This window comes from Vanellus vanellus (assembly GCF_965231255.1).
Source record: "Vanellus vanellus genome assembly, chromosome: 1".
In the NCBI taxonomy this organism is placed as follows: domain Eukaryota; kingdom Metazoa; phylum Chordata; class Aves; order Charadriiformes; family Charadriidae; genus Vanellus; species Vanellus vanellus.
In genome coordinates this window covers 85870222-85895967 of record NC_138905.1, presented here as the reverse complement: position 1 = coordinate 85895967, position 25746 = coordinate 85870222, and the positions used below count along the sequence as shown (strand labels likewise).

General features: G+C 45.8%; 2 protein-coding genes across 2 annotated transcripts in view; both read left to right on the top strand.

Annotated features, from left to right (window-relative positions):
- Positions 1-143: 143 nt before the first annotated feature.
- Positions 144-9915, top strand: LOC309686238 (killer cell lectin-like receptor subfamily G member 1; the record flags this gene model as incomplete). Its single annotated transcript, XM_082498807.1, has 5 exons — positions 144-261; positions 5762-5854; positions 6610-6761; positions 8703-8806; positions 9804-9915. 5 exons carry the CDS (start codon positions 144-146, stop codon positions 9913-9915), a joined length of 579 nt encoding a protein of 192 aa, XP_082354933.1.
- A 6354-nt stretch (positions 9916-16269) lies between these two features.
- A2M (alpha-2-macroglobulin) overlaps positions 16270-25746 on the top strand; it is a gene marked incomplete at its 5' end in the record, with an annotated part of 31606 nt that continues 22129 nt past the window's right edge. Inside the window, 9 exons of the mRNA XM_082498805.1 lie at positions 16270-16358; positions 18043-18226; positions 19295-19454; positions 20272-20324; positions 20836-20856; positions 21219-21387; positions 22602-22686; positions 23519-23642; positions 25630-25744. Of these exons, the coding sequence (XP_082354931.1) occupies positions 16270-16358; positions 18043-18226; positions 19295-19454; positions 20272-20324; positions 20836-20856; positions 21219-21387; positions 22602-22686; positions 23519-23642; positions 25630-25744 (1000 nt within the window). The remainder of the gene's footprint in view (positions 16359-18042; positions 18227-19294; positions 19455-20271; positions 20325-20835; positions 20857-21218; positions 21388-22601; positions 22687-23518; positions 23643-25629; positions 25745-25746) is intronic.

Below are 25746 nucleotides of genomic sequence, written 5' to 3'. Positions count from 1 at the left end.
TTTGGTTATTTTGAGCAGCTGGAGATAGGCGTTGCAACTTGACTTTTCTTGTCTTCTGAATGTAGCCTCAGGTTTCCTGTTTCACAGCCCTGTCACTCAACAGCCTGATCGAAACATCTTGTCATACACACTCATGCTTTGGCATGGAAGGAAGCAGATCAGAAACTTCTGCAGCCGAAGCGAACGAGGAAATAATTTATACTTCTGTAAAATTCTCTCAGACCCCGCCGCCGAGGGCCAAAGCTGGAAAGGAAAGGAGAGGTAAGGAAGCTGGATGAGGTAGGTCAACAAAAGATTTTCTTTTGCGCGAAAGCAAGGTCTAACAAAAACACTCTGAGCTGGCCACTGACTTTGAGTACCAGCTCACGGTGCTGTTGCTTTGGTTCTAAAATTACCGTGAGTATTTTACTGTGATAATAGCCGATGGGTCAGAGCCCCAGCATTGTTTCCCTCCCTCTCTCCGTCAAACCCCTTTCGGTGTCTACTCCTGGGCATTCAACTCAGGCATCCTTTTCTCCGAAAGAGGTTTGCAGTTTTAAAGTTGTCTGCTTGTCAGCAATAAGAGATTGTCAGCAATAGTTCTTTGAAGGGCAGATGAGATGCGAGTACAGATAAATCAGAGGCGTATGCTAATCAGAGATCAGAGACAGAGGAGGCATATGAGATCATCCAGTCTGTCTCCTGTGAGGCTCTGCAGGATTCTTTTGTGATACATTTTTTCCTGTGTTTTCTCAGTTCTAGTTTTACGTACCTCCTAGTGAGCAAATTTTCAGCTTTTCCTTGAGACAGTTCTGCACGGCATTTTACTATCAGGAAGATTTCCTTAAATGTTCTCTTCCCTTATTTCTGCTGCATTCCCCCTGTTCAGGCCTTTCAGATGTCACACTGAGCAATTTCTCTGGCTGCTTAGTTGAGAAATACCATCGTAGAAGAGGGAGATTTTGCATTCATGACCATTCTTTATAAGTGTCTCCTTCCCATGAGCTGATTGCTTTTCCTTTGAATGCCCATGTGCTTTAGATGAGTTATGTTGCATTGGCAGCAACATTAATGGTTGATGTTAGTTTTTTTCAGAGCTGTTACAGCAAAGGAGGCTGTTGCTCTGCAATACAAGATTTCTGTGCCCTGATCAGAATAACTATATATATTTGTGGTTGTTACTGCTGCCTGGTCACTCGCTGCACTATGGAAGCAAACCCAGCACAGAAACCCCCAAGTTCCTATCTGGTAATCACACTCCATCTGCTTGGAAGGCAGTCTTGCTTTTGCATGTGTTTTCATCAGAAACTATGTTTACTGTTGCATCAGAAAACACAGGGATATCCCTTCATTCCCTGCCATTTGTGTTCACTCCCACCCTGCTGGAGGTGGGGATTACCCGACGCTCTCTTGAGGTGTTTGCAGTTTTCTTTTTAATGTTTCTCTTCTCCAAATTCCTTTAGGTACCCTCATCTTTTTGAGCTAAAGTCAGAGGGCCCAAAATAAGGAAGCTGATCTTTGAACACACTTTCTGTGCATATTTTTTGATTATTTCCCAGCTCTCTTCTGCGTGCAAGCAGTCTCTAAGGAGCATAGTTTAAGTACCTTTCTTTAGAAGATCCTTATTTTCAACCCTGTCCCTGCCTTCATCACTTTTGAGGGATGTGTTCTCAGGTATTTCATCTCTGTTGTCAAATGCACACCTTTGCTACTAAGTTCTCCCTGTGACGCAGTATCACAGGCATATCACAGGTGTATAGATCAGTCCTCTGGTCAAAACAACTTTTTTTGGCTCTCACAGACTGCTCAAAAATGAAGAGTTGCCCTAGCTGTCTTCTCTCTGGCTTCTGGAGAGCCTTAGGTATGCCCAGCTACCAAAATGTCAGTCCAGCCATCACTTAAGACAGTGTTAGCCTGCATGGCACGCTTGTAGTAACAGTGAGGTCTGTGCCATAGCCAAGGACAGGATCCTTGTTTCTCAAATCCTCCTCCCTGACCCGAGGTAGTCATGCTGCTCCCATACTGACGTAGGCAGGAGCTGAGGGGAGCTATTTGGGACAGTGCAATGACATTCTTCAGATTGTCCTAGAAGAATTGAATTATAAAATGCTAACAGCTTTCAGTTTTTGGACTGAATCTGTACTCCCAAACCTAAAAATATTGGGTCGCGTTGCTTGCAGATGAATGCAGTGCATCACAGTCATTTCTCCAGAGCACCGAGAGACCTAACTGCGTGGTTTTTATACTAGAAAGTTGTAACATTGGACATTTATATTAAATATCAACCACTCCACTTCCCCCTTCCCTTGGGGAGACTCTTCCACAGTTCCTCAGACAACTACATGGAAATATTTCTGGATACTCCATTCAGATTTCCCTCCTCTGTTTCAAACTCATCTCAGGTACTTCTCCCTTCCTCATTTACAAGAGCTTCACGTGTACTTCAGGGGCTGAAGATAGCACACAAACCTTTGAACCTGTTTTAAAAAGGGGGAACTGCATAGATTCCCTTTTGCAAGGGGTAAAAATCCCAATTTATGAAAATTTTTATTCCACTTCCCTGGGCTGATCACTGCAGTTCAAGTGAGGCTCAAATTCACCTTGAGCCCTTCAATATGACTTGCCCCCTTCATTCTCATTTTTCTTCCCAAAATTATCTAACAGCATACTTTTTCAATTTTAAGAACTGAAGTGAAACCTCCCACTGCTCTGGCTTTGGAGGTGCCCTGGGATTTTGTTTTAATACTGAGTAGAGTCAGTTCCTTTTTTCAGCAATTGGTTTGAAACAATAGAGGGTGAATTGCTCTTTGCCAGGAGGCACCAGCTTGGATGCCCCGTGTTGACATTAAAGGATTAACTGTTTCACTGACTGTCATCCCAGTCACCTTGTCCTGGAAGTAGTTTTCCCTAAAATAAGGAACAGTGATCTGGAGGATGCAGGAGATAGCTCCTTTGAAAGGCAAGAGAAGGAAAACAGAAGTGCAAATCCCCAGTTTCTCAGAAATGTATCCCCTTTTACTTGGTTTTCAGTTGTAATCTGCAAAGAAGCTCCACCCTACCCTTAACCTCGGGCGGCTCCATTCTCTTAAAGCTTAATCTGACAGCAAAACCCAAAGTGACCTTACAAGAGGAACAGAGAGCAGACAGACAACAGCCACCCAGTTAAAGTCCTTCAGTTCTGTCATTGTCCTCTTTCGTGAAGCTTAGGAGTAGGTGGTAACTTGAAAAGTCTTTCTGTATTTTGTAACTGAAAAGTGATGAGTTTTTGTTCTTTAATAACAATTAAAAAAATAAATATTGATATTTTTTAACTACAAGTGGGGCAGCTAGATCCTGGAATCTTCAGGAAATATGACAAAACCTTTACCTTAGTAAAGATCTTTCTACCAGAAGAACAATGCTTACAATGAAGCTCTCTCATGCTCTCCCTCGTTACCTGAGAAACTTCTTTCAGCTAAAACCGCAGGTCTAAATATATTGCTGTAAACCAGAAACTTGTCTTGAAACCAGTGAGCCTGCAAACCATTCTAAAATAAAAATAAATTAATTTTTATTAATTTATTGATCTTGTCTACTTTCTGTATTTGGATAAAGCTTCCAATGCTTAAAGGATGCATTCCTGTTTTTTAAGTGAAGTCCCTTCCCTTTCTGTTTTAGTGCTGTCTTTTTTCATCCCTCCCACAATATTCTTGATGTATGATGTGCCTTTGTTTTCAGCCTCCACCGAGAGATTCTAATAAAAGTGTCCCCTCCTGTTTACAAATATTTTATTCTTTTATCCATCCCTTTTAATTTCTCCCTGACAAACTTCCTGATTTTCCTGTAGTTTCCCATTTTTGAAATTATTATACCACAATGCCTTTTTTTGTTCTTGTTGTTTTTGTTGGGTTTTGGCTTTGTTGAATCTCAGTACATTTGTGTTCACTGTGGCAGAGAAGCTGCTGGATGGAGCCATGGTGAGCTGGGTGGCCTGAGCACAGCTCAGGGCAGTCACGAGCTGCTTCGCTTTCTGTTTCCTGGCTCGCTGCTCCACAAGGTGCCTATTGATGATGTCTAGGCATTCAGTCTCAGCATCATGTCCTGACATGGCATTTGCTTTATTTAATGCAATTAATTGATGCCTGTTGTTGTTACTGTGCTTCCCTCATGGTTGCTCTGGTTCTTTTTGCCAGTTCATGAGTGCTGTCACCATCCTTGTCTGGTATATAATTCCAGCCCGAGGTATTTAGTAGTATTTGCCTGGTCTGTGGGGTGGCTGTTACTGTTACCTCTTAATGGCAGTTAGTTATTAAACCTAATTTGACTGTAATTTTACTTGAGCTTTTCTTGGCTTTTTTACTTGAGTTTACTTTACTTCCCTGTGTATTTTGTATCCTATTGCTATAACATCCTACTCACAGCCCTTCTTCTACCAAATTTTTTGACGTACTGGCTGTGGTAGCATCTTTGGTTAAAGCTAGCCTTCCCCTCCCTCCATCTTACTCCTTAGACTCCTAGCCTTTTTAGGGAGTACAGATGTGTTTCTTTGGGTCTTGTGACACGACTGAGAGAGAGTCACCTCAGATTTCATGAGGTCCTTCATGGACTTTGCCACTGGATTTGGGTAGAAGACTGGAGCACTACAAGAGCAGGATGTGGTACATGGGCTTACAGGAGAAGCACAGGGGAAATCCTGGGTTCCTCAACATCAGTAAACATTAGCTGCACATTTAGTGCTTCTTAGAAAGTCCTATTGTCTATGCAGCTGCCGTACTGAGATTAATAAAACAAGCAAACCAAATACCCCCAGAGCTCATCCATGGCAGTAAGTGCCATCCTCTCCTCAGTTGGGGAGAGAGGAGATTTTAGTGCTGAGATTTCAAACATCTTATGGAAAGTGAATGCCTCTCAGCCCCAGGAGATGACGATAGGAAAGCAAGGTCTAGCCTGGAGATTAACACGTTGCGCTGTGCATGAGCAGATCTCTACATGGCAGTCCTCCCACACCCTTTGAAAGGAAGCTGTGCTTGGCTACGGTGGAGGCTGCCCCAAAGAGTCACCCTCTGCCCCTGGTAGCAAGTAAATAGCAGATGGTAGTGGTGAAAGTGTGGAGGTCTTCAAGGCTCCCATCCACAGGAGAGACTGCCATCCATGGGAGAGGCAGATGAGAGCACAGAACTGACTTGGGAGTGTCCTGGGAAGATGTAACATGATAGTGTGTCTAAACCTGTGAACAGGATGCTGAGGTTAAACTTGTCACTGTTGCCGAGAGAGGTGGGGGAAAGGCTTTTGGGTTCCTTTTTGCATTTAAGCTGGAACATGGTGGCTGTGGCAGTGCAGGTCTGTGTTTCCACCCCAAGCTTCAATGCTGAGGCAGGGACGGGTTTGCTGGGAGGCTTCTGCCAGCACAGGGTGCCACATGGTGCCTGGGAGGCTCTGGCTGACTTGGGGCAGGTGCTTCCTCTCCTGGGGTCAGCCACTGGCTGCACCAGCCTGCTCTGTGGCCAAGCAGGGCCAGAGCTGTGGCTGACCTGGAGACAGGTACACCTCCTGGGAAGCTCAGACAGGGACTGATGGCACTGGGCTGAGCTGAAATGGGGCCCTGGACCGGTGGGCAGGGGTGTGGGGAGACCCTGGGGAGGCTGAACAGTGATGGCAGTGATGTACAGAGTGTGGCCAGACACACTCTGCTCTAAATAGTTCAGTTTCTTATGGAAATGCCCAGGACACAAGCAAACTGCCTAAAATGACCATCAGTTTTCATGTGACTCCTGTTCACTATGGTTTCTTTTCTCTTTCACAGCTCCCTGTCTGTGGCCAGCAGTTGTGCCAGGCTTGGCTATAGGCTTTGGGATACTGAGCATCATCCTAGCGATTGTTTTGATTTGGAAGATTAGTAAGTACACAAGGGGGTGCTGAGGGTGAGCATCCAACAGCAAAGGACTGGAGACTCATCTGAGCACAGGAGCTCAGATCCTAAACTCCTTTATATAGGGTTAAACCAGAAGCTGTTCTAGATTTCTACTAGCCTTAAGTACTCACTGCCTATCCAGAATATTTTGAAGAATATATTCCTTGTGCAGACCCCAGGCAATCCATTTCAGATCCTGTGGCAAAACGCAGTGAAACATATTGAAAGGTTTTTGCAGACTTGTCTGCTGTAATGATAGTAGTAAACCACAGAACAAATATATAAGGTCTATGAACTTTTGCATGTATGCAGAAGGTGGAAGACCATGTGGGAGAGCCTACTGTTTGCTGCTTAAAATCCGTTTACTGGACATGTGAGACACCATACACACAGAATGACATAGTTTTTCCTCTTACTTTTTGCACACCCAAAATATCATCTGCTTTCAGATGGCCAATTTTGATTCTCAGGTATCTGCGTAGTTCAGAGGAAAGTGGTGTGCGTGTGTGTGTGTGTGTCACCAGCATCAGCGTGCACATGATACTTGTACAAAGATTTGGAAATTGCACAGAGGATCTGAACTTCAGTGTTGATGCATGGTTATTTTTAGATGCTTATTCTGAATTGTGTTTTCTGCATTGCAACTCTCTGGAAGAGTTGCTTTTCAGCAGGTCCTTGCTGACAAGTGTCTTTCTGTTGGTTAACAGTAGAGAAAAGCTGGTGTTTTGATTCCTTTACAGGTGACTCCCAACCTCGCTGCCCTGAGCAGTGGGTGGCCTACAGAGGGAGCTGCTACTCCTTCTCCAAAGAGAAGAAGGACTGGCATTCCAGCCAGGAATCCTGCCGGGAACAGGAAGCTCATCTCTTGGTGGTCAGCGATACCAGTGAAATGGTAATGGGTTTCTTATTCTTTGAGGATCTTCCATTTCCTTGCAGATACCTCAGTGACTGATATCCAAGCAGTGCTGTCACTCTGGCAATACTTGAGGAGAGGAAGGATTTATGACTGCGACATTATAGTGCACTCCCAGTTTCAGTATACACCTTAGAAGTTCCCAGCAGGCAAGGAAACAAAGGGGAGAAAGGAGAGGTGAGGGTCCCTGTCAGCTACTCAGATTCATCCTGTGAAGGATGTTAGGAGACAGCCTTCTCCACTGCCCCTCTCCACCTCCCCTCAACAAAGCTGATATGAATGATATGAACAAAGCCCCAGCAAAGCTGATATGAATGATCCCAGGAAAAGTCTGTGGCACTGTGCATTCTCTGTATTCATTGCCTACAAACCAATATGTCCCCACTCTCCAGAAATGCTTCCTTTGCAAAAGCGATGACTCTCCTCCCTGCAACTGCTCCAGCTCCTCCTGCTCAGTGACCCTTGCCACTCCCTGTGTTCATGCACAGACATTTCTTTTTTCAGTCTGTTTTCAATACTTACTTCCCCTCTCTGCCGAAAATCCTTAGTTGTGCTGGTGAAATCAGGAACCCTCTGTTCCACTGCTCATTTTCTGGCGGGTGCTCACTGGGGGCAGGGGCACATATATATGACCACTAAGGGAATGGGTAGAGCTGATCACTAGGGAGGTGAGGCACGTCTGCCTAATTAGAGCAGAAGGACTTGATCTGGTTTTGCACAAGCCAGGGCTTATTAGCTGAGGTCCAATGAACGTGGACAGCTTCCAGTCCCTGGACAGAAGTTGCATTGTATGATGTTCTGTGGGGGCTTACAAAGCCGGGTCTCTGCTCGACTGGGAGTGTCTACCAGGCTGTCACACTTCCTTAGGCAAATCCTGATGCCTTGGGAAATACTCATCTTCCCCAGATTACCCATTTCTCTGCATGAAGAAAGCCTCCCTAGTCCGGCTCCTTTCTTACTACTGTCTCTGCTACTAGAGTGTCACCCATTATCCCTGCTCAGACTTCCCCACATAAGCAAGACTTTCCCAGCTATCCAGTTATACGTGCCCTGTGCTGCAAAGGCTGTGATGGTTCGACCACCCTTTGCCTACCAGGGGAGCATGATCACCTCCAAACCACCAGCAACACTCAAGTGTTCCTCAAGCTACTCCTATTCCCACCACTTTACCAAGCCAGCTTTGTTAATGCCTCTGTGTGAAGACACTGCTCTGAAGCTTTGTTTATGGCAGCAGGAGATAAGGATGGGGCCCAGCCGTACCACTGAAATGTTGCTTTTGTTGGGTTTCATTACAAACACCCCTCTCTTGTCTTTTTTGGGGGGGATTTACTTCAGGGCTGACTTTCTGTTGCAGGCTTCACCTTTTAAGAGTAAACAGGAGTTAAAGGTTAGGCAAAAGGAAATGAGCATTGAAAACACGTAGGAGGGAAGTTTGTACAAAATTTATTGTGCTTTGGTCCTGGGCTCTTTACACAGATCTGTCAGTGCCCACACTTCCTGCCCTGCCCTGATTTTACCTTTAATTGTTAATACTTTGTATTATTAGCTTGCTAGCTAGCTGTATGGTAGAGCATTAATATTCATCCTCATAGCATCCGTACCTACATAAAGCTTTGCTTAGGAAACTTCAGGAGGCCGGGGTGCAGTTGGTTCGCATATATTTCCCTGAGAAATGTCCTTTGAAGAATCTGCCCAGGACCCTTGAAAGCAGGCTTACTTCCTGGTGAGTGTACACACACATAGTCGTTATTCCAGGCATGATCTTCAGGGCTGATCTTCCTGATTAGAAGGTGTGGAGAAGCAGTATTATCAGCCACTTAAGGAACAGTCAGGCGAGGGGATGTATCTTGCTCCCTGTTCTCGTTACTTACCCTTACCTCTGTTTTCATTAGTCACTTTGTAATTCATCACCATTTCTAGGACCTGTTCAAGAGTATTCAAGCAGAATGTTTCTGGATTGGACTGAGGAACAGCACGAACTCGAGCTGGATTTGGGAAGATGGCTCTATATTCAATGGCACCAAGTGAGTTTAATTCTGTTTTAAAAACAACAGCGCTAATTCAGGTTGCCTGGTGTTCCACAACACGCAGAGTTCCTGCACCAGATCTCAGCAGCTTTCTTCCTGGGCAGATTTTCTTCTTGCTATCACGTGTATGGCACTGAACTCAAAAAAGCCTACTTTTTGCTGCTCTGCACCTTGCAAAGGCATCTACCAGTGAAAAGACGGGCTAACGTTAGTATCTCACTCTCTACTTCCTTCCAGCTGTGCAGACCAAGGATTATTCACCAGCACTGCCCACACAGTTGCTCAGTCAGAGAAGCATATGGTCCATCTTGGCTTTACTGGGTTTAGCCACCTTGCACGCACTCTGCCAAGTGCTGGTGTCACTGAGTGTGAGGACATAAGCCATTGCTGCTTTGCTGGTGCCAACCCAAGTCAGAACCTTAATTTTGACTGAATCATTACTTGGACAAAGTGCAGCATTCTTCATGAGGGAAAACATGATTTGGTCCAGTGCCTTTGCCTGGCCCTTTCCTTTTTATGGCAGTTAATCCAATGAGTTGGTCTCTAACGCTTCTCCAGCAAGTAAACGTGCTCAAGATCTCACTGTCAGTAGGTCAGCACTCTAAGCACTTGGCTTAGTTACTGTCTTAAATCCAGCTTTCTGTTCTTACAACGTCCTTAGAGGCAATCATCTTTCCATGGAACTCTCAGCACTGTTGTTCCCATGCCGGTGGATATCACTGTTGCTGCAGGGCATTGTGTCTGTGCGTGGTTCTGATTTGGGTTCCTCAATTACTTCGATGCAAACTTAGGGCAAAATTACTTAGATGTTTAATCTGACAGGTCGATAGTTCTTTGGTGTACATTTTCTTTTCTAACAGCTGCCTGCGGAGGTTGGGTTCTTTCACTTCCTCTGGGCTCCACCCTTCAAAATCAGATGTTCTTTCTTTCTTGCCTCCAGGAGACAATCTCAGCATTTTCTCTCAGTCTCACTTTTATTCTGTGTCTCTTGCAGGATCCCCTCTAACAGTCCTGTGCAACACTGTGCTGTCCTGATGAAAGGTCAGTTTCTGGCCTCCAGCTGTGAATTTTCTGCTCCGTGGATCTGTGAGAAATCTCTTAGATAAATACCATTTACCATTTATGAGATTTTCATCTCATAACCATCTCATCAGTGGTACAAGTGGATCGTTGTCCTGCAAACCAAAGCTCTGCACAAGACCAAGGACTTGCCCTTTCCACACCCTCACAAAGGGACAGGGTTGTTGGCCATAAGGGTGGGTTATCCTCAGTGATAGATCATTCCCCACAAAAGTTTTGTCACAACAGATGCTGGGTCTTCAAATCTCTGAGCGTGAGCTGGCCATTTCCCTCCATTCCTGAGCATCAGATGTCATTTCCATTCCCTGCATCTCCATTGTCTGGTGCCAGCAGGACCAGGAAAACGAAGCCTGCTGTTTACTGCCAGAAACATAGAAACAGGCTTCTCCCAGTGGCAGCCTCTCTTTTTGCATCCCAGTGCTACGAGTGGGAGAGAAGAGGGTGAAATGAGACTACGGCTTCTGTAAATCTCACAGTGAAAATAAACCTCCAGTACTGCACTGGATCAAAAGTGTGTACCCATGTCATTACTTCTCTCTCTTGGAAGGAACCAGCTGCACACCATATTTTATAGGCCAACATCAACCAAACTAGTCAAGAGGTTGGACTTCTGGAGTCAAAGGTGTACAGTGGATTGTGTGTTATTATTGAATCAACCAAGAACATGTTTCCTTCTCCACCTCTGCAGTTTCATACTGCAGAGAGAGGAAGTGGTGGAGAAGTCCTTACTACAAGTTCAAATAGATTTCAGTTCAAATAGAGCCGAGACAGGCTAAGAGTGTGAACAGCATAAAGCCACAGTGAACATTAAGGATGGGACAGTAGGTTGCATTTACACACACCTGGAAAACTCTTTTTTCCACCCAGACATTTTGTTCCAACAAAGGAAGAGAAATTTTATTATTTTCCAGTTTATCCAATTTATCCTAATATATTTATATTATGTTCCAATTTACTATTATCAATTTATCCTTGGTCTGGAATTGCAGTTTATAGTCCGATGTAGTCAGAGCAGTAACACTGACAGGACTGTCTGATGGTGGGCCGTTCTGATGCAAAGTGTCTGCCGCTACGGTCTGAGAGTTTGACTGTACACATGTCCAGCACATCGGTGCATAGCAGTGGGCGTACGCTGCTGGGCCTATAGGAATGGTCTCTGAACCACACAGCAGCTGTGGCCTGCTCTGAACATCCACCTCACTATGCGTGTATGACACGGTGCACAGGAGTGTTTCCGTGGGGATTTCCCAAATAGCAAGTTGCAAGCCTTGGCAAGCAGCAAGTTGGTGGTAGATGTTCTGAGGCGTGTGTTTGTTCTGGGAGAAATGGGCTGACAGGAACCTTGTGAAGTTCAACAAGGAGAAGGTCAAAGTCCTGCAGGTGGGGAGGAAGAGCCCCATGCACCAGTACATGCTGGGGGTGACCCAGCTGGACAGAAGCTTTGCAGAAAAAGCACCTGGGGATCCTGGTGAACACCAAGTTCCACATGAGCCAGCAATGTGCCCTCACTGCGTACCAGATGAATGGTATTGGGCTGCATCAGACAGAGTAGTGCCAGTAGGTTGAGGGAGGTGATCCTTCCCCTCTACTCAGCACAGGGGAGGCCACACCTGAAATATTGTGTGCAGTTCTGGGCTCCTCAGTGCAGAAGAGACATGGACTTACTGGAGAGAGTCCAAAGAAGGGCCACAAAGATGATGAAAGGACTGAAGCATCTCTCCTATGAGCAGAGACTAAGACAGCTGGGATGATTTATTTTAGAGAAGAGAAGGCTGAGGGGAGATCTTATTAATGTATATATAATATGTATTAATATACATAATGGAGCTGAAGGGAGGGTACAAAAAGGACAGAGCCTGGCTCTGTTCTGGGCTCAGTGGTGCCCAGTGACAGGACAAGAGGCAATGGGCACAAACTGAAACACATGAGTTCTCTCTGAACATCAGGAAAGACATTTTTACTGTGAGGGTGACTGAGCACTGGAGCAGGTTGCCCAGAGAGCTTGTGGACGTCTCTATCCTTGGAGATATTCAAAAGCCATCTGGACATGGTCCTGGGCAACTGGTTGTAGGTGGCCCTGCTTGAGCAGAAGGGTTTGACCAGATGACCTCGAGAGGTCCCTTCCAAACTCAACCATTCTGTGATTCTTTGAGAGATCTGCTAAAGAAGGAAGGCACTTTAGGTAGGGGGAGGTGGGTGAGTAAGAAGGACAGGTCTGGGGAGATGAGGTTGAGGAGGCAAGTGTGGAGGAGAGACAGAAATTAAGAGATAATGAAAGTAAAGAACTAGGCAGGATGGTGCATGGCGGGGAAAGGCTAGGGAGAAACTAACTGACTCAAGCACTGGAGGTTTTGTCTGAAAATGCTAGATCAGGGGTTCATGAGGAGGATTACAAAGAAGTTGGAAGTGATTGTTATTGGGATTGATGCTGCTGTGCCACATGTAAATAAGCACTACAAACAACTGTGAAACCACAGAGAAAACAGAAACAAGATCTTGTTTCCAAAAAGAAAATTGCTGTTTCCCCCCAGCAATTTTCTTTTCAAATAGTTGAGATTGTCCTTGCATCACCTGGTTGAAAGAAGCAGCCTAGTGCAGTTTTGAGCAATCCAGTTGCAAGGCAACAGCAGATTCCTCACACTGCCATTGACTGAATGCCTTCATTGCATATCCCCGGTATGTGAGGCTTCACGTTCATAGAGGATGTGACCCATGAAGGAATCAGGGCAGATGAAGACAAAACTACTGACCCTAGCATACCCAGCTAAGTGGATGTCTGCTGAGCCTCATATAGAGTTCACTGAGCTGAGGGACTTAAGGTGGGAATGTTCCCAGCAAGGGTAGGTCTGCTTTTCAATAACCATGCCCGCAACAGTCGGACCTGGGGAAACTGCGAGAAAACTGCAGTATTTTAAGTTGTGCATTAGGAAATAAAAACTTTGAGTCTTCATCTCAGACTGTCTGGGTTACTTTGGGTGAGTCGTTTTGCCTGTACCAGAATCCGTTCAGCTATCAAAAGAAGATGCTGTCCCTGGCTCCTAGAGAGTTGCCAGGCCCTATGAAATGATGCTGGAGACTTTGCCTGCTTTGTCAAAATGGCGGCAGCATGTACAGAAGGGAACGTAGCAGTAACTTTACCAGAGAACCCCAGTGAAGAAACAGCTTCTCATGCTATTGTGGTGTGTGTGAGGTGAGCATGTCTCTGAGCTTGCCTAGTTTACCTTGTGAATAGCGCAACAGCTTTGCCTCCCCTAGGATTTCACAGTGCAGTGCATGCTAGACTATTTTACTGATCAGCCCTTAACGTGGCCTCTCAATCTCATCCCAAAGAGATGCTCAGGGAATGTAAAATAAATCAATATATTAGGTTGCCTCCAAAGGTGACCATTCTTTGAAGGGAAGGGAAGGGATTTTCAGCTGCGGATTTTGCTTTCAATGATGCACATGGCTCTTCTCCAGTTCGAATTTTCGCAGTACTAAAGAGATTTGAAGCAAGTATATTCATTGCCATGAAAAGCACTTGAACAAATATCTTTGGCAGAGCTTTTCATCTTCTGCCTACAGCATGTTGATATAACTGATTGATATATACTAATTTTTTTGGAAGTAAGTTCTTCTTGGATGAACTCTGTAAGCAGCGATGAAGGAATGCTGGAGGAGCATGGCTAGCAGATCGAGGTAAGCTACAGTCCTTCTTCGCCATGTCATTTCTGAGGCTGCACTTGGACTGTGTCTGGTCTGCTGACCCCGAGTTCAAGAGGAATGTGGCGAAACTGGAGAGGGTCCAATGGAGACTACCAAACCAGTCAGAGTATGGAGAATATGACCCACAGGGAGTGACAGAGGGAGCTGGGCTTGTTTAGTCTGATCAAGAGGTGGTTGGAGTGATTAAACAGCTGCCTACAAATACTTGAAAGGCAGTTACAAGGATGTTGGAACATGGCCTTTCCTGGTAGGGGCAGAAGATATAACATAACATATAGTCGCAGCCTGAGGAGTTCAGATTGAACATGGGATGGGGAAAGACATCTTCACCAGAGTTTAATGCAATACTGGAACAGGTCACCAGAGAAATGGCAGGTTCTCCATACTTGGAAGTTTTCCAGATTTGACTTGACAAAGTCATGGCTGATGGCATTGGCAGTAGTCCTGCTTTAAGTGAAAGGACGTACTAGATAACTTCCAGAGCTCCCTTCCAAGCAGCGCTTCTGTGATGCCATCCATGAATGCAGCAGGATTCTTGGTTTGGAGACAGGATACTTAATGCTGGTTTTGCACAACTGGGCCATGTGTCTCTTTCAGCTATGCCAAGTGACAGAACTCCAGATTCACTGAGAGAAATCCAGGAACTAATACTAAACCACATTCTTCTCATAGATAGGCCAACACTTTGCAGAAGTTTTCTTGAGGAGCTTAGAGTTAACCACTTAAGATCTAGCCTTCTCGGTTGCACTCACAGCAGATGGAAATGGCTGGAGAGAGAGGGAAAATGCATTGCCACTGCCTTGTCTGTGTCACCACCTACAAGCTGACTCACATGGCCCATGCAGAGACCCTTGAAATTAGGCTGCTGGGGCCTGAGTTGCTATTGGGAATGGGATGGAGGCCAAGCAGCTTAAGGGCAGATTTAAAGAGTCAGTTCAGTACCTGCGCATGTTCATTGGTACCTACTGGGATACTCAAGCCTTTAAAATCTTGCCCCCCTCAACTGAATGAAAACATTTCTCTTCAGTTGTTGCTGCACAGCACATTTTTGACCAAGGTCCTAATGATTGGGAGCTGGCTTGTGAGCGGTGTGAGCTGTTTGGCTATTGGCCAAAAGGGCAGCCCTAGCTTCCTCTGCTGTGTGCAGTTCTGCACCTCTTTTCTCTAAGGTTTGTGTTCAATCAGTCCGGCTCCCAACCTGTTCGAACCAATGTCAAGTGTCATCTTCAAAAAGGCTTTGACCACAAATCCTCTTCTCTGTGGGTGAGGCAGATCTTCCTGGGTTACATTTCTTTTGGGCAGGCAGAGCAACCTTTAGGCGTCAGATGGAGAAGGCAGGACACAAGCCTGGGCTGTGTTTCTTTTGTGCATCCCCAAGGAAATTGGACGCGCGCTCCTTTCCCATGCAGGTCACTTCAGGGCAGAATGAGGTCTGTAATGAAAGTTTGTTATCTTGTTGCTCTTGGATTTCTTAACTCCAAAGTTCCTGAGCCGACTAAACTGATGATGATGATAGTAAGAGAGGGAAGGACAGACAGATAATCATTTTATCCCACACCTTTTTTAATCCAAAGATTTTGCTTTGCATCCTCCAACACAGATCTCCATTCTTTGGAGTCTGGGTTAGGACTATATGAAAGACAGATGTTCTACTGCCACTTGCAAGGGTAATCATTACCAGAGCTATTGATCCTCCTGCTGCAGACCAAGGTAACTACACTAAAGACAATGGTCAAAAAGAAATTGCCCTCTGTGATACAACATCGCCCATCACAGTGCATTATGTAGATTTTCACCTAATGAAACCATCAAACAGCAATAATTTGAGATGTTCCAATAACTTGATGTGGAACAAGAACCAGTAGAGGAGAAGCAAGACCCAGGCCACATCTCTTCTGCTGTGTGAGGGCAACTGCTGCTCTGGGGAACTGGTTAATGTGTTACACACTGTTAATTGGTTGAACTTTTGGCAGCTTGCCATCATGTCACTGTCCCTGTTTCTGTGGGGGTGAAGGTCAGATTATCTTAGACGACTTGATTGTCCAGGCATTCTCTGGCCCCTTTTCCCGGCATTAGCCCTGGTGGGACCAGGAATGGACAGCATGAGAGAGGAGGGTGCGTGGAGGGGGAAGGTTTTCAGAGTTTGCATTCCTTGTTTTCAGATCCTGCCTTGGTAAGTGGTGGTTAGGCACACCCACTCTTGTTTACCAAAACCCAGCTCAGCTCCCAGTGTGAAGGAAATCAAACTGCTCCCGCTCCTCTGTGACCAGCACTGTGGCCATGTCCAGAGAGGGAGTCCTGCCAGAAACAGAGGCCTTCCCCTTGTCCTCTGCTGTCAGCCCTTCTTTTCTTTAGCTACCACCTTTCCTCCTGTGTTGCCTGCTCCCCTGCCCCAAAACAGAGACAGCTCCATCCAGCCTGCTGGGCACCCTCCCCTCCCTCTCCTTGCCAGCACCTGGCCTTCTGCCCAGATTTAGAGCTGCTGATTCCAGCTCCTCTGGACCGCCTCTCCCCGTTTCCGGAGGGGCCCTGGCCCCTAGCCCTTATCTCCTCCAGCCCCTGGACTGTTTGCAGGGGAGAGTATAAAGGGGTTGGCTCGGAGAGCAGAGCACGAGCACAAGCAGCACCGGACCAGGCTGGGTGTCTGCTTGACTCATCACGTCCTGCTCTGCACCATGGGGAAGGACGGGCTGCTCATCAAACCAAACATCTTCGTCCTCCTCCTCTTCTTCCTTCCTGGAGACACCTCGCCCGCCACAGAGCCGTAAGCTACGTATGGGGGTCTCTGGGCAGGCAGGAGACCTGGGTTGTATTCCCATGTCTCTTGCTTTGTCCCTTATCTTCTGCCTACTTTCTTTTATCCAAGAATAAAGACACCAGGGCTGGGTACAGTGTCTTCTACAAACAGCAACCCTAGTGCTTCAGGGGGACCCAAAACAGTCTGTGAAACCGCGATATCAGTAAAACTTCAGGGGGAAAAGAAAGAAAAAAGAGGGGAAGGTCTATGAGAATATCTCCTGCAGCTTCAGAGAACTGACAGCGTCTCAACACATTTTTCTGCACAAAAATGGTTCTTTTGAAAGGCAACTTTTAATAACTGTTTACACATTCAGTTTTTCTTAAGAGACAGACTTTTTTAAAAGGCAATGAAGAGTTTCATTGTGGGTTGACTACCCTACTCCCAGGTTGAAATGCCCAGGAGACGGGAGTGGTTTTTTGATTGATAATGAGAAAAAAAGGAACAAATAACAGATCTGGCGTGATCAGAAATGGGTTTATTTTTTAATTCATATTTTTCAGCTCAGCCAATGGAATGAAAATTCCCTTCTCCCTCAGGGTTATGTGGCACTTTAAGGCTGTGACTGTTCAGGTCTGTGAGGGTGTATTGTGCTGCATCCCTTCTTCACCCCCTTTTGCCCTGTTTGTATGTGAAGGGAGTGCGGTTGTGTGCATGTGTGTACGTATATGGCAGAAGCAGCAACAGCAGCAGTGTATGAGGGGTCTTGACATCCCAGAGACTTTTTCCTTTGGCTTTTTGGTGATGTCTTTTCCTCCCCAGCGACGCAAGGCTCTGCTGCAGTGCTTTCACCAAACGCAGGGCAAGCGAACGGCAGGGCCGGGACCTGAGGGGACAGAGCTTTCTCCCTGCAGACCAACTGATGGACATAAAGGTGTCAGAGCCTCCCCTACCACTAAAGGCAACGCGCTGCCTTATTGCTGAGATGTTGAGGGCTCTTCTCCCAGGTGCTTGCTGCTCTGGGGGTGCCTGTCAGAAGCCAGTCCCAAAAGGGAGCACTGTGGCCATTAGGCAGGTCAGATTTGCTGACCAGATGCCGTACTGGGCACTGGGACACCACCAGAACGTTGCTCCACTGGGAGAGAGGGAGGCTGCATGGGGCCGGGCAGGGACCCCCAGCTCAGGCTGAGACAGAGGGGTGTGCTTCCCTGGAAAACTGAAATTTGCTCCAGTGCTTTTGCCTGAGATCTGGCACCACGCTGTGGCAGTTCTGGGTCTCTGTGAGGAACCAGAGTAGTGCTAGGGATGGTTTGCAGCGTGTAGTCAGTGGCGTTTATTCACCAAGTACCAGCACTTGTGTGGCTCCTGAATCCTACTGAGTGTCTAGCAAAGGTGACAATTGACATTTCCCCACTGGCGTTATTCATTGTCCCAGGAGGCAGTGCTGCCGTTGTGCCAGAACCTGGAAAAACATATCCTTTCCAGGTGTTTGCATTGAGGATTTCCTGTGGTATCTTACTTTTGAGAGCGGCATGTCTACTTTCCCCTGCTGTTACAGACATGCTGGAAGTCTTGTTACACTCCTAGAAAATGCATTTCTCTCTCTGTACAGTGAAGGCTGTAGTAATCAGATTGGTTTATTTGCTGTTTCTGTATGGCCCCCATTACCTGTTCCTGCCCCTCTGACCTGTCCTTCTCCTCTCTTCCTAAGGCAGTACATGGTGCTACTGCCCTTTCTGATACACACTGATTCTTCTGAGAAAGTCTGTGTTCAGCTGACCCACCTGAATGAGTCTGTGACACTGAGCACCACACTCGAGTATCAAGGGGAAAACAGGAGCTTGATTGATGACGTGGTGTCGGAGAAGGACGTGTTCACCTGCATCCCTTTCTCTGTGAGTATCTCATCCTCGTGGGCTCATCCCTTGTGCCAGGGATAAACTGCAAGGGCACTGAGTAGGAATGACAAGAGTAACACTGCGTAGGTATTCACTTCCCTCTTGGCCAAAGGTATCACCCTCGGTGCCCTCTCACTGCTGAAATCTCCTTAACATGCTACCTGAATGGGAAATGCTGAATCCTGGAAAGCCAGTCCCCATCTAGGACAGGAGGAGGAGAGGCCAGGAGAAAGAAGTGGGTTTAGTATTGATGATCCTGATGATGACTGTTTGGTCAACAGTGTCTTCAAATGTCTGTCCACATCATCCTTCAACAGCCACATATTGCCACTTGAATGCCTTCAAATTGGGGTAGAGCTTTTGGACCTCAAATACTTTTTGCCTTGTGGATATAGTACACTGAATTAATATGAGAACATAGAGCTGTGGTTCCCTGTGTCTGAAAAAGAGAGTGAAGCAGGAAATCCATAGCTTAGTGTAATTGATAGCCCCAGGGACTATAACAAGTCATGGGCAACCAGGAAAGTTGGTCATCTAGCTCAGAGCACAGATTATGTCTTTGGCCTGAAGGCTGAAGAACTGACCTTCAGGACACTGAACAGGTTGGCATCTGTGTCTGGGTTTGTCAGATAGAGGCTAAAGAATGATTTTGTCACTTGGAGAGAGATGTATAGAGATCTGGCATGTCTGGTTTGGAAAAGGAAAAGTTCTGCAAGGACTAGGGACATTATCTGAAAGAGAGGGGGGATTATTCCATTGCCCCTGTGAACGTCAAAAGGAAAAGGACAGAAAAATTTTGGTCGGGGCAGTAAGAAATTCTTAAAATTGGGTGGCAGAGCTGGGAGTTCCTTTGCTGCATAATACTTGCACAATTGCTGTACAGCAGTAGGAATGAGTAGGAAAATGGGACAAGCAAAGATCAGTCTTTTGTTCCTGATTATAGTGTCCCTCACCTCTCTGTTGGGTCCATCAGGATTATATTAGATCTCTTATTTCATGAACGCCAGTTCAGTTCAGGAAGCCTTTAAAGGTGGTCCGTAACATAGTTGCCTTCTTACTCTTCAGCTTCCAAAATCAAATAGCCCATCACCCGTCACATTTATCACTGTGACAGTGAAGGGGGCGACCCTGCAGTTCAGGAGCCGCAAGTCAGTGGTGGTCAAGAATTCTGAGAGCTTGGTCTTCGTCCAGACAGACAAACCAATCTACAAGCCCGGACAGACAGGTACTGGGGAAGGGGTGGAGATTTGCGTTTGAAGCAAAAATTCATACTAAAAGATTTATGTTTTTAATGCTCCATGTGGGAACAATTTGGGGAACCTTAAGATACATGCACATACTTGGGGCACCTGCACACACTCCCTCTGTCACTGAAGGCTCTGTTGTTGTGTGCCATGCAGTTAAGCGTCTGCATTAAAATCAGAGAAGGACCGGATATTTGTCCTATAGAGAACAGGGCCAAAATTCAGACTAAGTCATGAAATAGCTTTCAAAGTGTCAGCTGATTTTCCTCAATAAAGACAGAGAGAACTCTATAAGCCATTTATTTCTTCTGGGCCATTGATCTCCTAAACTTGGCCTGGACAGAAACCAATGTCCTAAAAGAGACACTGAATTCTCTATCCACCCAGAGCCAACACAAACTTGCAGCCAAGTGCTGAAATAATTTGCTTGCATGCATCCTTCCTAAGAAGTCAGTCTAGTTATAACAAAATTAGAAGACCCATGTGAATTCAAATGCAAAAATGTATCCTTGCAAAGTAGACAAAGGCAACTTAAAATTTAACTTTGGTCCTGATTAATGAGATTCTGAAGCCCACTACCAGTAAGATGTTCACACTGCCATGGATATGCTCTTAACATGCTCTTATTCATGTAATTTGTTACACGGTTAACCTCCTAGCATGACTTAGTTTTCTAGTGAATGGAATTTCTTTAGAAGAGAACGGCTCTGTTCTCTGTTGTACCATTCGGTTTTGCAACTGATGTTTTCTGGTTGGTGACTGCACTGTGGAACCTCACTGTCTACCTTTCTCCATCAGTCCTGTTCAGAATTGTTTCTCTGGATAACAACTTCCGTCCCTTGAATGAGGTGGTAAGTATGATGCTTTCTTTTTACTAGTTATTTGGCCTTATGTCTTCCATGTGGGGAAAGTGAGGAAAGAAGTGTCCTTTGGGGAGACCCCTCAGTACACTGAGATAGTTGTGCAGTTCCTGGGTTACCTCAGATCTTGTTAACAGGATCTGTTCTTCAAATTTCTGCGCAACGCTGCCTTCTGCATTCTTGGAAAGGTTTGACAAACTGCAAATGAATGGTCCTGGTGTAAACACCTCAGCCGTGAGCAAATCTGCCATTATCACAGTGTACACAGTAATTTCAGCTGACTTTTCTGCCTGAGACAAAGGATTGCACCACCGACCCCCCCGCCCCCTTGGTGTATCTCAAAATCCTCTGTTGCACCACACTAGGTAGTTTCTTCCTTATCCCATTGGGTGATCAGCTAGTTCCCTGAAATGTGGTCATAGCCCTGGCCATTTGACTGGGTTGCTTGCTCTCTGTCCAAATGTGTATTCTAAATATGGTGTTTCCTTTCTTCTCTTTCTAGTTTCCTCTGGTCTATATTGAGGTATGTACAAATATTCAATTCACGTTCATGTCTATCACACCTCAACTTGGCAGCATGACTACCAGTTGCCTCCAGATGATTCTTGTCTATTTTATTTATTAAGCAGGTCCATAACATTAATTTGAATATACAGAGCTTTAACTTGTGTGGTGGCAACTATGTACTCTGGGCCCACGTTACAGCTCCTTATATTGTGCAGCCCTCGGCTCCCCACACAACTCCACCAGTGCCCCCACTCCTGCCCTGCAGCATCCTGAAACACCGGGGCTGGGCCTCCCCTCACTGCTTTTGTTAGTGCTTTTTAGTTCTCGTTGCAGACTCTCACTGTTCTCACAATCTCCTTGCGGTCTCATTATCTGTAGGACCCAAAGAAAAACCGTCTGTACCAGTGGACAAAGGCAGAGTTAAAGGGGGGTTTAATCCAGCTGTACTTCAACCTCACCTCTGAACCTATGCAAGGAACCTACACAGTGGTGGCACAGAAGGCCTCTGGGAAGACAATTCGGCATCCTTTCTCTGTGGAGGAGTATGGTAACTGTCACTGCAGTTTCAGGTTCCTAACAGCTAGTCCCATGGGGCGTGAAAGCTTAAATGAACAGGGTGGTAGATCTGATCAGGTTGTCCAGCATGGCTGGAAAAAACATCTCCGTGTCCTCTCCCTCCCAAGCATCATCCCTTTCTGAGGAGTGAAGACTGAAGGACTTAAGTCACCTGTCTCCACTACTTCCTAAGCCCCAGAACACACAGTGCAGCTCTTCTGACTGCCCACCTCAGCAAGGCTTCCATCAGGAGGAACAATTGTGCTTGAATCAGTCTGTCCATGAGCCTCACCTCCTTTCAGAGGTGATTTAAAGCCATAGACTCATCTCCAGTCAGCTACACACCTGTTAAGTGTCATGCTATGAGTCTGGGTCTTCCCTGCCTGAGGTCCAAAGTCCTGACCTTTTGGTGTAGGCTGGGGCTGTCTGTAAATTCAGATCTTGCCTGTCCTCCCCCACAACCTAAGCCTGTAGCTCACATTACGCCTTAGTGCCTTAACCTCTCTCTGGTGCTTTCATCCCTATGCCAGTTCCGTCTGCTTGCTAGAAAATGGTATCCCAATACAGACCTGTGCACGGTCGCAACCAACATACCTTCCCACCCCAGCAAACCTGCTACAGCCTTTGTTACATGGTCTGACATGATCTGGCTCATGCAGCAGAGATGAGTCCTGGAAGATGAGCCTGGAAGTCATCTCACCTCTTTCAATTGCAAGACTTTTCCTCTCTCCTAGATCTCCCAAGACAGTCACCATCCAGCTGGGTTTGGATGCGATGTCACCCTGTGCTAAGTCAATGGGGAAGCAATGGGGTGTTCCTATTTTGCAAGTTGGTAGGATCTACATGCTTGGAAATGCAGAGACCAGGCTGCAGTCCCAGATCTGTATGTTTGTGGGCGACTTAACTCCCTATTTTACTCTATCCTACTGCTGGGGGACAGATAGCCCATGTGTTATCTAAGAAGCTGCTGTAATTTAATAGCTGGTATAATAATCCTGTCTTCTTAGCCGGCATGGTGGTTGGCTGAGTGCCTGTGGTTTCACTGATTTCAGTGGGATATGCAGGTGATAGAAGCCTCTAAAATCTGACCATTTAGATGCAAAGGGGTTTCAGGTAATTTGTAAGAATAGCCTTTGAGCAGCTTTCATGTCTCATTCTTATGTTATTAGCCACCATATAGACCGTCTTCCTTTGGTTTTGCTGCAGTGCTGCCAAAATTCGAAGTAACAGTGAAAATGCCCAAGGTGATCACCATTCTTGATGAGAAGCTGCAGGTGACAGTTTGTGGTCTGTGAGTGTCATTCTTTCAAGTCCTTTTTGGTTTCAGGTTTTCCTTCAGCTGCTGCTGAAAGTCCAGTTGGGAGACTGAGATATGATACTTCATTATATTTCTTAATCATTTTGGGGTTCTAGGACCAAACAGACTACATCTACCATTAGAAAAAAGGCAACAATTATTGCTTGGGCCACTTTGTATGTAACATGTAGAAACACATTGTTCTTCTCTTTTTTGGGAAGGTTCTTTTTGAGTCATAGAGATTTTCAGACCAGCAACAGTGCTAGGGAAGAGGTCTTCAGTTTAGTTTACCTGGGAATGATGTTTGAACTGTGGCTTCTGCTTGTCATTGCTGAGAGGAAACCATCAGTGATGCAGATGCCCTCTTTCCTTTGGGCCACCTCACTCAATTCTGCAAAGCAATGTCTCACACATCCTGCAGGGAGAGCCATGGATTGGGCTGCAGAATGAGCCAAAAGACCCAGCACACATACATGAACAAACTAGTTCCATCAGAATTGGGCAGTGGGGTAGATACTTGCAGCGTGTTCTCCAAGGTGAGGGGAACTATATCACCATAAGGGTAAATGATTTCTGCAGACTTGTGTGCTGTTCCCAGGGATGCAATCAGGACTATAAGATTTCAGTGCTCCTGACCCCGTTGCCAAGCTTGATCCTAAAATGTTACCAAATTTCTTTCTGCTTTTTATTGCCTGTGGTGACCCTGCTGTATCCTGGAGGGAGCTCTAGGGAAGAGTCCTGGCTCCACTGGGGGTGAGCTAGTCATTTTCCTCCACCCCTCTTAACATTCCTAATGGCTTTTTCTTTCAATCCTCCCTGCTGGTAGATACACATTTGGGAAGCCCGTTCCTGGCCTTGTGAGCTTCCGTGTCTGCCGGAAGTTTGAACATGCGGCCACCACCTGCTATGGTGAAGAGGCTAAGGCAGTGTGTGATGAGTTCTCTGGACAGGTAAGTCACGGTTACTCTTGCGGGTAGAGTGACAGGAGAAAGTCCGGTTTACTAGGCACACCTTGTATGAAACAGGCTTGCTCTGACAGAGTATGTACGACTGTGTATTTTAAGGAAGCCTGAAGAAGGAGAAAAGATTAGGTGCAAGATGAAATGTGAAAATAGGGGGAAGGCCTGTGCAGTAAGAAAGGTGTGTGTAAAAGCAAGAAGCTGATGGAGATGGAAAAGATGGAAGAAACAAACAAACAAAAAGGTCAGATGGAGTGTAGAGAGTATAAGAGAGGTGAGATAGAAAAGGCATGAACAATGAGAGCAGAGTTGGGATTGGCTTACACTAGAGACTGTGTGGAATCAGAAGTTCATGTTAGAAGTAGGAAAGGAGCAGAAACAAGGGTAGGGGTGATACAGTTTGAGCAAGAGGGAAAGGAATATGGATTTAGCAGCAGTAGTTAAGACAGACAGAAAAAAAATATCACTTTTTTCACTCTTCAGACTGGAAAGTCTACAAGAGCAAAACTGAATGGAGTTTGGCGCATGGACAGGTGCAACAGTGCTAGCTTAATTGACAGCAGCTGGGGTAATAGCAATGGTGGAAATATGCCAGGACAAGAAAGCAAGCAGAAGACATGCTTATGGTCCTTGGGGTCTGCTATAGTATGATCCCCACAATTGCCTCTGCCACTACTGTTGTTATCCATGCTAAAAGAAAATACGAACACTGTGGTGCTAACTTCTGTTCCAGGCATCTCTTCCCTTTTCTGTGGAGACCTGCTGTTGTGGTTTAGGCCAAATCGGCTAATGGGGACCAGGGGGACCCCAGATGGGACCAACAGATGCTCCCCTCTACCCTTCTTCAAAGAGAGAGGCAGAGGAAGGAAAAAGAGACTTATGAGTTTAGAAGGAACTAAACTACTTTAATGAAATATTAATAATAGAATAAAAAGAAATAATGAAATATATACAAAACCATATCAAGCTCCCGAGATGATAGTCGCAACACCAGCTGCCACTGTGGCAGTCCCAGGCTGGACGCAGTGACAGACGGGAACTGGATTCTAGATCTGCATTCAGGATTGGGATCACAGGCAGACAAAGTCCTCCTCAGACATTGGCCATTGAAGGAAGAGAGAACTGACCCTTTGATCCCTCAGCTTTTATACTGAGCATGAGGCAGATGAGATGGAATACCCTGTTGGTCAGGTTTGGGTCACCTGTCCTGTCCGCTCCTCCCCACAGGTGGGACCGCACTACTCTTTTCCGCTTCTGACCCTCCAACGGGACAAATAACAAAGTTGGTTGGCCTTGGGGGTTGTAGCAATAAGTATAAGCAAGAGCCTCTCTGCATACCGTGCCTGGGCATCAGCTATAAACAATTGGTCTTACCACTCTGAGAGAGTGAACATTGTCTGCACAATATGCAGTTAATTTCAGTAGTTAGAAGAGGCCCAGCTAAGAAGCGAAGTTACTGAACAAAATTGGTCCCATTTTAGCTCAAGCCAGGACACCTGCCTTGTACGTGAAGGTGCTGAAGAGTGGTGGCAAGCTTTAGAAATACTGTTCCAGCTGTCAACCTCTTTCTATACATACACAGGCTTTGGGTTACATATCACTCATATGGCTTGTGCATTTTAAGTCAGCAGCTATATTCTAATGTGCCTGATGCCTGACAAACATTTCCTGTGTGGCATACACTTGAGTAATTCCCTATGCTTCTGTATCAAGTGTTTGGAATTTCAAACTTCACACTTACACAAAAATCTTCTAGGTTGCAAACTCTTTGCTCTGACGTTGCTGCGACTTCTTCAAAATGCTCCTTGCCAAGTTATTTATGTGCCTTTCCACTTTTGGTAAAAACAACAGAGGGAATGATCTGTGAGTTTACAGGCTTCTCTTCCAGTTCAGGGCAATGCACAGTGATGGATTCATTAAGTTGGATAAACACTATATAGATGAGACTATAATGGTCTTGTTTGTTTTCTTCCAACAGGCAGACAAGTATGGTTGCATTTCTGAAGTGGTAAAGACCAAGTTATTCCAGCTCAAGAGAAGTGGATATGAGAATAAGCTCCATGTGGAGGCTAAGATTAAAGAGGAGGAGACAGGT